The sequence below is a fragment of the Crinia signifera genome, chromosome 9 (assembly GCF_055691185.1).
Source record: "Crinia signifera chromosome 9, ASM5569118v1, whole genome shotgun sequence".
NCBI lineage: Eukaryota > Metazoa > Chordata > Amphibia > Anura > Myobatrachidae > Crinia > Crinia signifera.
The window spans coordinates 31569344-31586027 of record NC_139225.1 but is presented as its reverse complement, the minus strand read 5'-3'; the positions used below and the strand labels follow the sequence as shown (position 1 = coordinate 31586027).

The following is a 16684-nucleotide window of genomic DNA, read 5'->3' as shown; positions in this document are numbered from 1 at the left end:
TGTCAGTGGATATAACTTCTGACTGGCGGCGGCTGTCCCCCATTTTCCGCTAACATGTATTCCCCCTTAGCAAAGAGCATGTAATCCGACATGGCAATGAGCATGGAACCTCTCAATGAGCATGGAACCCTTGGCAATGAGCATGTAGATAAGCAGCACTTATGTAGCATAATTTTTAATAGGCATTATGGTGTTTGGCATAATACATAATGGACATAATGGCGTGCAACTTAATGTGTAATGGACAATGGCGGACAATGTCCCTGTTTATGAAGCGTATCGTGAATTTTGGCTTAATCAGTGTGGCATTGTGTGAATTTTGGCTCAATCCATGTGGCATTATGTGAATTTTGTCTCAATCCGTGTGGCATTATGTGAATTTTGTCTCAATCCATGTGGCATTATGTGAATTGTGTCTCAATCCGTGTGGCATTATGTGAATTGTGTCTCAATCCGTGTGGCATTATGTGAATTTTGGCTCAATCCGTTTGGCATTATGTGAATTTTGGCTCAATCCATGTGGCATTATGTGAATTTTTGCTCAATCCATTTGGCATTATGTGAATTTTGGCTCAATCCGTATGGCATTTTATGAATTTTGTCTCAATCCGTGTGGCATTATGTGAATTTTGTCTCAATCCGTGTGGCATTATGTGAATTTTGGCTCAATCCGTGTGGCATTATGTGAATTTTGACACAATCCATGTGGCATTATGTGAATTTTGGCTCATTCCATTTGGCATCATGTGTAAGGGGCAAGTATAATGGGGTCTAGTATTTTTTTGCATAATGTGTAGAAGTTGGATATGGTGTGGTACACTACACTCAAGGACACGCCCCCTGTTGAGTGGCCACACCCCTTTTCATTCGGCGCGCACACAACTACATCCTTCACTTTTGTCGCATGGTGGGCCTGCATACTTTAAATGCCAGGGCCTAATTTTAATCTAATTCCCACCCTCTCTGCCGCTCTCTTAGCATGTACACTGGCACCACTAACACCGCCCCTCCCCCACCCAAACCCTCTTTTATCATGGTGCCCCCCCTGTCATTTTATCCTGGATCCGCCCCTGGATACATATGATATTCAAAATCCAAAAATTGCATGAATGTGTGTGCGTGTACATGTGGTAGGGAATATACTGTAGATTGAAATATTCTCTGTAAAGTGCTGCGGAATCTGTGTGCGCTGTATAAGAAAGCAAAGGTTTGGAAAGGTCTCTTTGTAAAACCTAATATTTGAAAATGGATATACAGTAGCACATATTACTTTGGGAAGGTGGCCCCTCTCAGCTCTGGCCCCATAGCAGCTGCACTACCTGCACCTATGGTAGCTACACCCCTGTATATAACACATGTAAATGTGACAGGGAAGGTGGCCCTACTCAGCTCTGGCCCCATAGCAGCTTCTCTCCCTGCACCTATGGTAGCTACACCCCTGTATATAACACATGTAAATGTGACAGGGAAGGTGGCCCCTCTCAGCTCTGTCCCCATAGCAGCTGTACCCCCTGCAAGTATGGTAACTATACCCCTGTATATAACACATGTAACTGTGACAGGGAAGGTGGCCCCTCTCAGCTCTGGGCCCCATAGCAGCTGCACCCCCTGCACCTATGGTAACTATACCCCTGTATATAACACATGTAACTGTGACAGGGAAGGTGGCCCCTCTCAGCTCTGGGCCCCATAGCAGCTGCACTCCCTGCACCTTTGGTAGCTACGCCCTTGTATATAACACATGTAACAGTGACAGGGAAGGTGGCCCCTCTCAGCTCTGTCCCCATAGCAGCCGTACCCCCTGCACCTATGGTAACTATACCCCTGTATATAACACATGTAACTGTGACAGGGAAGGTGGCCCCTCTCAGCTCTGGGCCCCATAGCAGCCGTACCCCCTGCACCTATGGTAACTATACCCCTGTATATAACACATGTAACTGTGACAGGGAAGGTGGCCCCTCTCAGCTCTGGGCCCCCCTAACACTGGCCACCTACCGTGACCGGGCACATAGCAGTGGTGCAAGGGGGGTGGGGGGGGGGGGGGGGTGTTCAGTTTGTTCTGGGCGGGAGTGATGCGTCCTTAGCAGTATGACCTCTTATCCCATCCCAGCATTGCAATCCCTGCAATTTTGGGGCCAAGTCCTGAGCTTCTGCAGATCCCGGGATTGGCCACCCTAATCCTGGAGATCCAAAACTTCCCCTGAGGAACATTCAGTGACTGTCGCATGATGTCATGACATTGCATGGACTATCACAAGTCCCTTTGATGAACTTTGACAAGATAAAGAATGTTTGTAAAGTAAAAGGGGCAGTCAATTTACTTTAAATGTGCCACAGGTAGTAAGCCTACTTCCAAAAGACATAGATTCTGACAGGGCCGGATTAAGGCTAAGGATTCTTTCATACATCGGTCGGGAACATTGCGACCATCGAAACATCAATTTTTTAACAGCAGGGAAGGGTACGGGGGGGGGTGTCCTGCTGTGCTGACCAATCAGCATCAGGGCAAATGCTGGGAGAGAGCACGGGGAGGCAGAGGGACCTTCTCTTCCCTCTGAGAGTGTGCTGCCTGTCCCTGGGGGGCCCCCCACAGACTGCTTTTTAAGAGACTGCACTGATTTATAAAGCAGTCTATGGGGGCCCCTAATGTGTGGGGGCCCCGGGACGACCGCCCCTGTTGCCCTTTGGATAATCCGGCCCTGGGATTTGTACACAATGCCAATGTGCATGCAGCGGAGCATTTATCAGTAGACCATGCATGCGCCAAGGTATTCTATCAATGGATTGTGGGAAGGAGGAGGGCCCCAAACCAGTATCTTGCCTACGGTAGCTCCATGAGGTCTAAATCTGCCTCCAGTGACGGACTGGGCCGCCAAATCGGCCCTGGCATTTTTGCACGCGCTCAATCTTTGACGCGTGGGCACATGCATACACGTGCGCACACATGCACCGCACATGCTTACGCTGCCTCTAGACTCACCCAGGTCCGAGCACTGCACCACACGCAAGTGACACTGGCAACCAAATGGACATATGTCGAAGTCTGGCATACTTGGAGGGGCTGAGTATATTGAGTCATTCGTAGGTCTTTCAAAACCAGAGCCATCCTCTGCTGCCTCATCTTTCATCATCGCGAATCCATCATCCATGGAAAAGTCCCAGAATCCTCTCTGTTCAAAGGGCAGGGCATTGCAGAGGATCACCCAGGCGCACAGGAGAAGTAAGGTTTTCATTATTCCAGGCGATATCCTTAAAAAGAGAAAGAATATATGAATTGGTCAGTTTATTTATTAATAGTTTCTTATATAGCGCATACATATTCCACAGCGCTGTACAGAGAATCTTTGAACATTCACATCAGTCCCTGCCCCAATGGAGCTTACAATCTACATCCCCTACCACATGTACACGCACACACAGACATTCTAGGGTTCATTTTTTTTCGTCAAAAGCCAATTAATGTATATTTTTGGATTGTGGGAGGAAACCGGAGTACCCGGAGTAAACCCACGCAAGCACAGGGAGAATATACAAACTCTGCACAGTTAGGGCCATGGTGGGGAACGAACCCATGACCTCAGCGCTGTGAGGCAGTAATGCATCCATTACACCATCCGTGCTGCCGTATAGTTGTATAAAGTATTTCCAAATGGTAGTTTGTCATGCTGCAAATTGTTTTTACAGCATGTTTACAGTTTGCAAATATATTTCATTCCACTGCCTCCACTGTGAAAAATAGAAAACTATACAATCTCCTAATAATAGATGCATCCGGTGCATTGATTTGGGTGCCCCGCACCTGCACAGTGGAGGAAGCCATTTTGTTGTAGAACAGCGGGAGTCTCATGCCAATGATTCATTAGGAGGTCAGCTCAGAGAGTGCCTCTAGATTATTCAGCCTAAAGATGTTAAATAGTTGTTAATGTTGAAATAGTTTAGGAGAAGCCTTGTGGGTAATACAGACCTGATTGCACGGCTGCGAATTCGCATCGCCAGCGTTCAGTTAAGCCGTCGCCTCGCTATAGTGAAATCTCACCTTGCAAATTATTGTGCTCTCTGTGAATGGAAGCGTATGGCTATAAATGTCCAAAACCCATCATAACAGGCTCACCATCGAATGGCTGTGCTATGGAAAAAGGCATATCCGGCCTGGCGCTGACACTACACACCCTCCCCTGTAACGCTCAGGCACGCCTGCGTTTTCCCGGACACGCCCCGTTCATTGCTGGCCGGTGTCGCGCAAGCATACTGCAAACCGTGCGGCCTGATTCAGACCTGTTTGCTAAGCTGCATTTAATCGCAGCCTAGTGAACAGGTAAACACCGCCCGGCCGAACACCCGTTCCCATGGAGCCCAAATCCCCTCATTAGCATGCAAGGGGATGTGTACGGGAACACATCCCCTCCCATGCGGCCCAAAGGTGTAGAAATCATATGAATGTCGATGATCTCTGAATTTGTCATGTGACGTCAGCGGCCCACCCTGAGCAGGCATTGCCACTCCTGCAGGAGAACGTCCATGGTTTTTATGCGGACGCCCATAACAGTGCGTTCCCCTGCTAACACCCCCTGCCCGTCCCTTTCCTCCCCTTACATTGCAAACAATTTTGCACAGGGGGTTTGCACATGCGCATTTTCGTGCATGCCCATGCGCAGACCCCCACCATCAAAAACAGGGCCAAATTCAGGCCCAACTGAATGGGTCTGAATCGGACCCTGGGTTAGGAGCAGCATCAGTGCCTGGATTTTGATTGGTTATAATGCAGTCCCCACGGGACAGAATACAGTCGGCCCTTCTGGACAATGCAATAAGAACCGCATAAGCTTTTCTATTGCAGTTTCCATAAAAGTAAAGGCTAGAAAGAAGGGAATAATTTGCCTGAATTCTGCGGTATGACGCTACCCTTAAATAACCATTCTGTATCGGAATGTCCATCAAAAATAGCTGGCAAATTATAGCCTGCGCCCGGCTGCCGACTTGGCAATTACAGGAACAAGCTGTCCAGAGGACAGTTACACACTGAGCAGAAGCAGTTGGTTTCTGTGGGGGCATAAGCTGTAATTTAAAGACACTTCTTTGCGTAGGTGGAGTAATTAGGCCTCACCGACATACAGGTAAGGGCAGCAAGTTGTCAGCAACAGCCAACATCGATTTCTTACTGACATTTATTACACCATGTAACATTTTCATTACTGGTGCCGCACAACTGATAGCGATCCACCTGGGTAATTAACATAAACTGGTGCCGCACTGATAGCGATCCACCTGGGTAATTAACATAAACTGGTGCCGCACTGATAGCGATCCACCTGGGTAATTAACATAAACTGGTGCCGCACTGATAGCGATCCACCTGGGTAATTAACATAAACTTTTAATTCTCACCTAATAAAATAAAATAAATGAAATATATTACGGTGTTTCCGGTCCACGCCAAAGCTAACTGTTGAAGACTCCCATATATATATATTGAGGACAGTCCTTTAATTGATTCTGAGACAGATCAAAATCCCAAACTATGGTCACTAGAGTAGTTACCTGTCCTTACCATGCAGAAAAAGATGACAGGGGGCGGGGACACGTGCCTTGTAGCCCCCCCCCCCCCGAATCCGCCACTGGCCGCGCCATCCATGAATGGGTTGGGCACTGCCTATTGTGTGTTATTTTCACTTTGATCTTATTCTGTGCCTTCTGTTTATTTCTTATTGTAATGTGATTATGCTTTTGTTTTGTATGGATTTGATTCAGTTTACGCTAGTGCGCAGTCATCCAGGACCACTTCCCCGGAAGAGTGGCACCCTTTCAGCATTCTGCCCACTTCCTAGAGAAGTGGGCAGAATGTGTAGATACTGTAAATACAGGGAATCTGTGGTACCTGTGCATACCAAAAATCGCCCCCAAAAACAGACCAGATCCGGGCTGGCGAGTTCGACAGTGAGATGATCTGTGAATGGTTTTGTCCACAAAAAAGTGTCTAAAAGTAATTTAAAAAAATTACCCCCGTGTTTTAGGAACCAAGACCAGCCCAAGAGCCCGGTGCTGTTTTATTTGGGAAACCAGGCTCATTGTGCCGCAGGTTCAGCCATTCCAAGACGGGTGTAATTTCCTATTTGGAGCCAAGAGTGGAGATAGCCGTTGGTGGCCGCCTCCACTCACATTCACTACCAGCACCCTGTCCCGGGAACACCCAGAAACATGCTCTAAAGCAGGGTTGCCGACTTTCAAAAAATCCTCTCCGGGAGAAGCCCGGAGAGGAATCTTGCATTACGAGTTTTGGGGGCGGGGCTTAACGGTGATGCCATTAAGCCCCGCCCCATTACGGCAAATAGTCAAAATAACTGATATCCATGGAGGGGGCGGGGCTAAAACGACACGATTGTGCCGTTTTAGCTCCGCCCCCTCCCCTGAGACCCGCGGATTGCGGCATATAAATGCCGCGATCGGGGGGCTCAGTGGGGGTCCCTCTGATTCCGGGAGGGTTGCCCACCCTTCTGGGGGCCGGGAGGAAGGACCCGATTTTCGGGAGACTCCCGCAAATTCCGGGAGGGTCGGCAACCCTGCTCTAAGGGTCCGTTCGCAGCTGGCGTTTGTTCCCACGGGGACCGATGTTTGGCGCATGTGCAGCCGCATTTATGCGCATGTGCATATGCCAGGTGGTGCATGCATCCTGGTGGGTGCACACACCCAAGGCTGCGAATAGTTGCTCCCTTTGGAACGTAAAGGCTGGGGTTTCCATGGTAATTGGCCCATGACAGCGGACCTCAATGTATGTCAGCTGCCCGGCTACTTCCTCCCGAGGGTGCACGCAAATGACCTGAGAGTCACTTAGATATGCGTGCATGTTCCACATCATTCGATGGTGGGCGACCATCGAATGATGTGGGTGTTCACCCACAGGCTGCAAATGGAAGTTTATGTTAAACATTCATTTGCAGGCCCTGCGCGGGAGCACATGCTGCGAGGGGGGCGGCAGGCTTAACACCATTCGCAGGGCGGGGTCTGAGCGAATCAACCAGAATAGCCCCCTTTGTCTGGTGTGTTTGGAGAAGCTTACACGGATCAGTCAGGTCCCTGCAGCATTTCTGTTTGTTAAAGTAAAAGAAGGGGTTAAAAATATTTACTTTGAAAACTGCGTGGGATCCCCCCTCCTAAGCATAAAATTGCATAGGGTTCCGCTGTTTTTAAAGTATCAGCACCGAAGACTTGGGCTGGTCCTGGTTCCAGAAATACAGCTGGACTATGATGTCCCCCAATTTTTTTAAACCAGCATTGGGCATCACTAGTCTGTAAGACATACTTGCCTGCTTTTAAAAACTACTTTCAGGGAGATTATAGTTGGTAGCAGAATTTTGCACAGCGCCCCAGGGGGTGTGTCATGCTCCACCCTAAGGGCGTGTCTAGTTCCATATATGGAGAGATTGTAAAAAGAGAATGTGAACGTGGCACCTAGAAGCGTGGGTGTGTACTGCTACATCTGAGAGGGATCTTTAAAAATTATTTATATCCAAATGTAGGTGAGCCCCAAAGCAGTTAGTAAGAGCTACTATACTTGGTAAAGTGCTGGGAAATGGCTCTGATGATTCAATGTAAATGTATCTATCTATAATTCCTTTTTTCTCAAAAAAATGTAACAGTGTAATGTGGGCTAGGTGACATGAGGGAGATTGTTAGACTAATGAGGGAGAGAGGGAGATTGCTGCTATTTCAGGGGGTCTCCTGCAGAATGCAGGCAGGTAAGCAACTATGCTGTAAGATGATGTCACAGCCTGGGGACACATCTATACTGGTCCCTGTGGCCTTAGCATTAACCACCCAACTAGTCAGCCATGGGGGGAGTGGGGACCACCTCTTTAAAGGGTCCGTGGTCCCCCCACTGGCTTAAGTCCAGTACTATTCCTGGCACCCTTGGGCGGTGGGTGCAGAGTTTTTAACAATATTGTGTATACAAGGGTTAATATTGTGTTTTATCTGTGGAACTACAGGTCCCAGTAAGCCTAATCCAGTGTAGCTCAGTCCTCTCCGGTCCATGTAGGCATCCAGGGGGTTAAAAAAAAATTCACATTTTTCAAACAAATCGAACTGAAGAGAAAGAATCATTCTCTTCCCCTGATTGGAGGTCTTGTGTCACTTGGGGAGCCATCAGCCAATCAGAAAGAGCTCTGCTGTCACTGAAGTGGAACTCATACTGTATGGGGATGTACACACGGAGCGATCCTTCTAAGCAATTTTGACTACATAGTCAAAATTGCTTAGAAGGTTCATAAAGATTGCTGTCAAGGTTAGACAAATCACCTTATAATATCGCTTAGTAAAAAAGAGTTGCCAGGCAAGAATATTTTGACAAGATCGCTGGCTGTCTAGTCAAAATCACTGGTGTTCACTGCTGAGGGAGATCATCACTAGGCAATCTGCAATGAATACCAACCAAGTCTGTTAATTCTGGGATAGTCAAAATAGCTTAGTCAAAGCCGCTGTTGTATCTAGTCAAATCGATTAGTCAAATCGCTTATTTCAAATCACTTAAGTCGCTCACTAGGAGAAATCGCTCTGTGTGTACACCCCTTATGCTTCTATTGGGAAATCTGTGGTTTGCCTCAAACCACAAAGGTTAATTAGGTCAAACCACAAGCTTCACCTAATTAACCTTTGTAGTTTGTGGTAAACTGCAGGTGATTCGTCATATTCATTCCTCCACTATTCCAATGCCCAGATTACCGGCACTGGACAGCTACATAGAGGTCTGCGGGAGGGGGAGGACACTTGCCTATGCATGGGCTGGAAGTGCCACCCTATTTTCGGGAGCCTTCTTTCTTTTCCAGGAGAGTAGGCAACTATAAGTGTGCAGTACTCCAAAACTGTGACTACGGCTGCAGTGTGCACATGTAGAGTAACGCATTAGGCAGGAGGTAGCACATCCCTGCAGACCCTGGGTCCTAGTGCCGAGTGTATGCAGCATACGAATTAATTCATAAACTGGTCACACATGCAGCAATATCTGACACTTGGCAGGAATCTACAGCAGCATATGTTTCCATATGGTCATGTTGATAAATCCCGTAGGAAGGCAACAGCCCTAAATTTATATATACAATTGCTGTAGACCCAACTAACAAGCTGCCAGGGGTGTGGCTTCACGATTTCATCCTTGTGCCAAGTGGGGGGTGGGGCTGCGACAACGCGTTTCACATCAACCAGTCCCCCTCGAACCACACAGTCCCCCTCGACCCTGCGTCCAAGAGTGTTCAACAATTTATGGGAGCCCCCCGGCCTTTCCCAGAGTGTGACTATAAGTTCTTAGAATGACTAGGCTAGAGTAGGGCTGAGATTACATGTTACAATACGGCCAACAGGACTGGATGTGCAGGAACAGCGTGGAAAGCGTTAAAGACTGGAAATAAAGGCGCAGCACCAGGCAGTTTCCGCTGCGCTTACTTCATGTGAGTTTTCTGGGCAGGCTGCTAAGTGGGAGCAGAACACACAGCAGCAGGAAACTGAGATCTTGTATGACGGTAAAGTGAGATGACCACATTCAGCCAGCGGCAGATAAAACCTGCTATGGGCCCTGGCCGGAACACCATGTAAATTCTTTACCGATGCCGGAGGCACACAACCTCTATTAATGTCTGTTGTGGATCATTAAATAACATACACAGTAAGATTCATGACCTCGGTGGTTGCAGTAACCAGGGGATGTATGCAATGTCAAAGTTGTATGCAGTGGAGTGATTCATTTGGTGGATTTATTTGCAACGTCACTCTGGGACAGCCACGCATTTCAGACACTGTCCCGTTGCCACGAGTGTGGGCGGCAGTGTCCAATTGGCATGAGGAAGGTTGGGTGAGTACTCAATCACGGGCATGTACAGTGCACGGAGAGCCTTGGCCGCAGCCAGCTCCGGCTTCAACCTCAGGTCTTTAGCACTGACCATGTAGCTCAAAGAACTGTGAGGGGCACTTTGCACATACATTACATACATGATCACAGGTATGTTTATATGTGCCGGATGGGTCTCCCAGGTATTGGTATCGCTGATTATAGCGGGGGCCGTGCAGCGCCCATAAACAGCACATTTGAACACTCCTAAACCTGCCCTGGAACTCCTGTGCAGCCATACCTACAGTACTTACTAGAAACTATCGTCCATCGATGATTCAAAATCATCGATCATTTATGGTAGAATACTGTAGAACAGGCATGTCCAACGTTGGCCCTCCAGATGTTGTGAAACCACATCATGAAACAACAGCATGCTTTGCAATAGTTTTAGCATTCTCTAATAGCAAAACTGTGGCAAAGCATGCTGGGATGTGTAGTTTAACAACATCTGGAGGACCAACGTTGGACATGCCTACTGTAGAATATGTAGAATACTTTGCCATCGATGGCAGAGAACCAGATGGCATCCTTACATTGATGGTTTAGCCTAACCGAATAGGTCACTAAGGACCTAAGCATAGCTTTGTCCCCAACACCCATGAAGCCCAAGGTTCTGATTGGCCCATGGGCGGGGCCGGTGTAAGGCTTCTCAGCACCCTAGGCAAAACGTAAACCTATTGCACCCCTCATACTGCCACCAATACCCACTTTCCAACCACTTAAGGTATACTTGCCTAACATTCCGGAATGGCAGGGAGGCTCCCAATATATTTAGTGATCCTCTCAGCCCTCCAGGAAGGTGGGCAAGTCCCCTGCTTTCCCAGGTGGCCTCCCTTTGCCACCCACAATAGAATACAAGGAGGAGGTGGCAGCAAAGTAGGGAAGTATGCCTCAAGTAAAAGTATGCAGGTGAGGTCTTAGAAGTTCCAGAGCAGCCACACACATTACATACAACAAGGATCCTCATAGACATCAATGATTTTTTGATAGGCAGACTTGGTGGCGCCCCCCAGATCGTGGCACCCTAGGCAGCTGCCTAATGTTGGAGCCAGCCCTGCCCATGGTCCAGGTAGTCAAAGCAAAGGGATGGACATCAATGGGCGAAATCATAAATCATGGGTCCTCACACTGCGGCCCTCCAGATGTTGTGAAACTACAAATCCCAGCATGCCTTGCCACAGTTTTAACACTCCCTTATAGCAAAACTGTGGCAAGGCATGCTGGGATTTGTAGTTTCACAACATCTGGAGGGCCGCAGTTTGAGGACCCATGCCATAAATGGTCTTTATTATGCTGATTCTGTCATTGATGACTGTTTGCGCCATCGATGCCAGCCACGCCGGTGGCCATCCCTATTAGAAGCCTGGAGAGGAAACTGCCACCTGTACTTCTGGAGATGGGGACCGATCCTGATATCATCAAACCCCGCCTCCAGTACAGCAAATACCGTGATTCGTGGGTATTGGAGGCAATTTGCATCATTCTAGCTGCAAACCTCCCGGAAGAGCTGAGAATTGCAGAATTTGACCGGGGGCATCAGGGGGGATGTGCGGGTCTGGGGGCATGTGGTAAGCTTGCCGACCTTTCCTGGGGGCTGGGAGGTGGACCCAATTTTGTGAATTTCTGACAGGGTAGGCAAGTACTGTATGTGTACAAACTAGCCAATAGGAGTCCGGGGCGGAGCTTAATAGTATATGTAACATGCTGATTCCTGGGCGCTGTATGGCCAATCGGCCGAACAACTGCTGGAATGTCGGGTGTGCCAGAGTTATTAAACAAAGTAGCACCGTGAGGCCACGCCACCGTCTCGCTTCTCGCTAGGTCGTGACCTTATTAATCAACAGTTTCTTACAAAAACTTTAAAACAGACACTGGAGAATAGCTCTGTGTGATCTACAGAAAAGACATAGCACCCCGCCCCCCCCAAAAAAAAAAGAAAAGAAAAAAGAGGCGCTACATGTTCAATCAGTAAAACATAAACCACTTCCAAGGGAAGAAACAACTACAAAGTGTATATTAATCACATATGTATCAAATTAACACACTTGCATACGAAAACATACAAGGAATAATAACAGAATGTATTTAATATAAATCAAGCAGTAAAATGTAAATAAAATAAACATGTAGGAATCTTATGATGCAATAAAATCCATCAACAATAATATCTCCTAGGGCTGAGAGATTATTGCTCCTATGTGTTTGCGGACATCCGTAACCGTATATGGGCTAGAGGGGAAAGGTCACCTTCCCAGAATCCTCCAGTGTTTATGTTTACTCCAATGATAGGGGGACAGTTGTTTCCATGTATCACTGATGTCTGATATGTGGCTATTCTTGGCATCCACCCATCCATGAGATGTAGGGTATACGGTCGTTAGGGCGACGCTATTAAGATTGACATACATTGGGTCGACCACTGAAGGACGACAGGCCTTAGATCAACACATGAAAAAGGTCGATATGCCTAATGTTGACAGGGTCAAAATGTCGACACAAGCATTAGGTCGACATTTGGAAGGTAAACAGTCAAAAAAGGTCGACATGGGTTTTTTGTGTTTTTTTTTAGCCGCCATGTGGCGACAGGTGGTACTGGGGCGTGGAGGGAGAATAGAATAGTGTACCGTGCGTAGCGAGGCAACGAGCCTGATGCGTGGCGAGCGCAGTAAGCCATGTAAAGGGATGCGGTGCACTTTTTCGGTGTTCATGTTGACTGTCGACATTAAAAAATCCATGCCGACCTTTGTACTCTTAACCTTGCCAATGTTGACCTAATGGCTGTGTCAACCTTTTTGACCCTGTCGACCATAGGTATGTTGACCTTTTTTATGTATCCACCTAATGCCTGTTGACCTTCAGTGGTGGACCAAATGTACTGTATGTTGACCTTAATTTGGTCGACCCAATGACCAGATAAACCCATACCCAGATAAACCGACCGGAGCACTAATGGTATATACACACTATACGATAATTGTTAACGATGTTCACAATAACCCCATCATTAACTATATTATTGTGCATATCATCTAGTGTGTACTCGGTAAGCTGTGAAACTCGCAGCTTACTGAGTGAATGTAACGCCGCCCTCCCGCCGTCGTTTTCTCTCACAACCATGCGAGGTAATGTGTCACAAAGCCACACCCCCTCGCATGTGCCCGCAGCCAGGAAAAAATCATTCGATGGTCGCCGACCATCGAATGATTTCTCCTGGGCTCGCAAAATATAAGTCAGTGGAGTATATGTGGGCAGCGGGACGAAGACAGGGCGGGCTGGGGACGTCATGTGACATCAGCCACCCATCCCCGACCCGCTTCGTCCTGCCCGAAATCCCATGGGAATGCCAAGTGTTTTCAGGGGGACACCTGGCTGCCCCACACCCCCAGCCGCATCGCTCCGTGCAAACAGCTCAGCGACTATGCAAGTCGCCGAGCCGAGTCCATTCGCCCAGGGACCCTGCACATAAATCATTATGCGCAGTAACAAAACATCGGTCCCCTGTGCGAACGCTCAGGGGACCGAATTAATCTAAATGACCCCACATATCATATCATTGTTACCCAGTTTGTTTTATCCCTGTTTACAATTGTAAAGCGCAACGGAATCTGCTGCGCTATATAAGAAACTGTAAATAAATAAATAATGTCAGTCTTTGACGATATCATCAAGGTCCGCATGATTAACGGGGAGCAGGTGACGTCACTGAACGATATCATTAGAGGTATCGTTCAGTGCGTCTGCACTATGGGGCTAATTCAGCATGGATTGATAATCAGAGAATTTTGAAATCAAGCGATTATCGAACAACATTCGTCCTAAATGAATTGCACATGCGGAGGGGAATTAGTGACTGAAAATGCTTATGGGTCGTAAACGTAATGGAGCCGCAGTTTGACTGACAGGAATCTGGCATTTGGGGGCGGTAACATGCCGTTTCTGGGTGTGTCTGAAAAAAACTCTTGGGTGCCCAGGCATTTACAGTGTGAGGAGGTTCTGTAACATCAGCGCTGACCAATTCCACCCTGTCTCAGTCACAGGTTAGAGAAAATCTCAGAACTACAGTACAGTACTCACAATTGCCCAGAAGCCAAAAACTGATTGATGGTTTGGGAATTGCACATGGAGTGGATACAGAATAACACAATTTAGCAAAGGGCATCTTGACTTTCTGTCTGGGCGGCGGCTTTCTCCTCGCAGCCCACTGCGAATTCCCACATTATCAATCCATGCCGAATTAGCATACACACTATCATCATCATTTTTAGTATGTTCTTATTGCCATAATATTTGCTGTATTTTGCCAGCTGATGTCTTGGAAGTGTTTTATGAAATGATATTTAAAATGAACTAAAAATTATATTATTTGCTTCCTTCTAATTTATTTTTTATTCTGCATATTTTTATGTGGGGGTAGGGCACTTCCATTATTGTTGAAAGCAGCAGGGAGGGATATAGGACAGCACACTGGAAGTTTGATTGGCACCAGGTATTTGTTTATAATGACTATATCGTTTGCCCGTGAATTCCGCGGAACTCTTTAATGGTATCACTCGCAGAGCGTATAGTGTTGTGTGTGCGCATGTTCTAGATTAGGAATTTTTAACAACTAACGCGTTTCACAATGGTCTTGTGACTTTATCAAAGCACAAGGATCCTACATGTGTATGTGATTATACTGTATTTGTTGCCTAGTTCATTTGTTTCCTTAACTGCTTTTTCTATTATTATGATTATTATTGTTATTATTATGTTTGTATGCAAGTATGTTGTTATTTGATACATACAGTTTGTCATCTTTCTGTCATTAAAGATATACATTCTATCTATCTATCTATCTATCTATCTATCTATCTATCTATCTATCCTATCTCTAATATATCTATCGCTAATATATCTATCTAGCCATCTAATTTTCTATAATTAGTTTTCATCCAATCAATATAAATTGATTATTAATTCTAATTTATAATTAATTTATAATAATTTGGTCAATATTTGTGCCCGATCGGTTATCTTTGTTTAGTCTAATTCTATCTATCTATCTATCTATCTATCTATCTAATTATCTATCTCTAATATATCTCTTATATATTTGGCTACATCTGTCACTCAAAGTGTGTCTGGAGATATAACCCTGGGTGGAGCCTCTGACTCACATGACTGACTCACATGACAGAGAACCAGCCCAGTGAGCCCACAGACAGTGCCAGACACCCTCTGCCTCTCCATGTTACACAGCAAAGACACAGCTACACACCAGACACACCAGGTGAGCGCCCCACACCTCCATACCTCCCAACATGACCCTCTCCAGGAGGGACAGAATGCTATGTTTGTGGACTTCCATCTTAATTTATGATTGTCATCACCTATCATTTTAAACAGGGTAATTGATAAGAAAGGTGTTTAAGCACAGGTGATGGTAATCCATAAATTAAGAAGAAAGTCCAGAAACAGAGCAATGTGTCCCTCCTGGAGAGGGTCATGCACCTCCCTCCCTCTCCCCCCCCATTCACGGCATCCCCACGATTAAATCGCACATGCAAAACACTGACATGGCTATGGTCGACAATGAAAAAGGTTGACAAGATTTATTTTTCACTTTTTCAATGTTTTCATATTCATTCTCATGTGTCGACATGGACACCAATAAAGTGCCACACTTATGTCAACATTTACATGTGTTGACCTTTCTGTGTTGATTTTTTTCTTGTGGCGATTCGCGGCACCCCCCGCGACCCCCCTCCCTCGATTTGCAGCACACCACCCGCAATTCCCGGCACCCCCGGTGACTCCCGCGATTTGCTGCCCCACCCCGTGACACCCCCCCTCCTGCAATTCGCGCCAACCCCCGGGCCCCCCCCCCTACCGCAGTTCACGGTGCCCCCCACGACCCCCCCTACCGCGGTTCACGGTGCCCCCCACGACCCCCCCTACCGCGATTCCCCACCCCTGACCCCCCCTCCTGTCATTGTGGCAACCCCCCGCCCCCGCGACCCACCCTCCCGCGATTCACTGCAACCCCCCGCGCCCCCCCATCCCACGATTCGCAGCACCCACCCCCCCCGCGACCCATCCTCCCGCAATTCACGGCATCCACCCACGACCCCTCCTCCCGTGATTCGCGGACACCCCTAACCTCCTCCCTCCCCCACCCCCGCGCGTGATTCACGGCAACCCCAGGATTAAATGGCACATGCAAAACACTGGCACGGCTATGGTCGACAATGAAAAAGGTTGACATGAGTTTTTGAAGATTTCTTTTTCTTTTTTTGAATGTTTTCATATTCATTCTCATGTGTCGACATGGACACCGATGAAGTGCCACACTTATGTCAACATTTACATGTGTTGAACTTTCTGTGTTGATTTTTTCTTGTAGCAATTTTTTTCCAGTGACAACTATGAACTATGTGCACGTCAACCTACACATCATCAACCAATTCTTTGTATAATATATAACACCTGTTCTGTTTTACTGTAGGTGTTTTAAGTCAGACCTTTTACTGCTACTATTACTGTTTATGTAAATGCATTCTGAATGACAGCAACATCCTACCATCCTTCTACAAGAATATATAACCAACTAGGTGATTCATCGCGCCCCGTGCCCCCCCTCCCGCAATTCACGGACCCCCCGCTCACCCCCCCTCCCGCGATTCGCAACCCCCCCTTGCGCAATTCACGCCCCCTCCCACGCTTTGCGGACTCCCGCGATTCGCCGACACCTGCGCCCCCTCCCTCCTTTGATTCGCGGCACCCCCGACGCCCCTCCCGCAATTCACGGCACCCCTAAGCTCCTCT

General features: G+C 47.3%; 1 protein-coding gene across 1 annotated transcript in view; it reads right to left on the bottom strand.

Moving 5' to 3' along the window:
- The window catches only part of BGN (biglycan), a 72999-nt gene that overhangs the window by 43159 nt on the left and 13156 nt on the right, over positions 1 to 16684 (bottom strand). Inside the window, exon 2 of the mRNA XM_083158699.1 lies at positions 2984 to 3252. Within this exon, the coding sequence (XP_083014825.1) occupies positions 2984 to 3236 (253 nt within the window). The 5' untranslated portion in view covers positions 3237 to 3252. The remainder of the gene's footprint in view (positions 1 to 2983; positions 3253 to 16684) is intronic.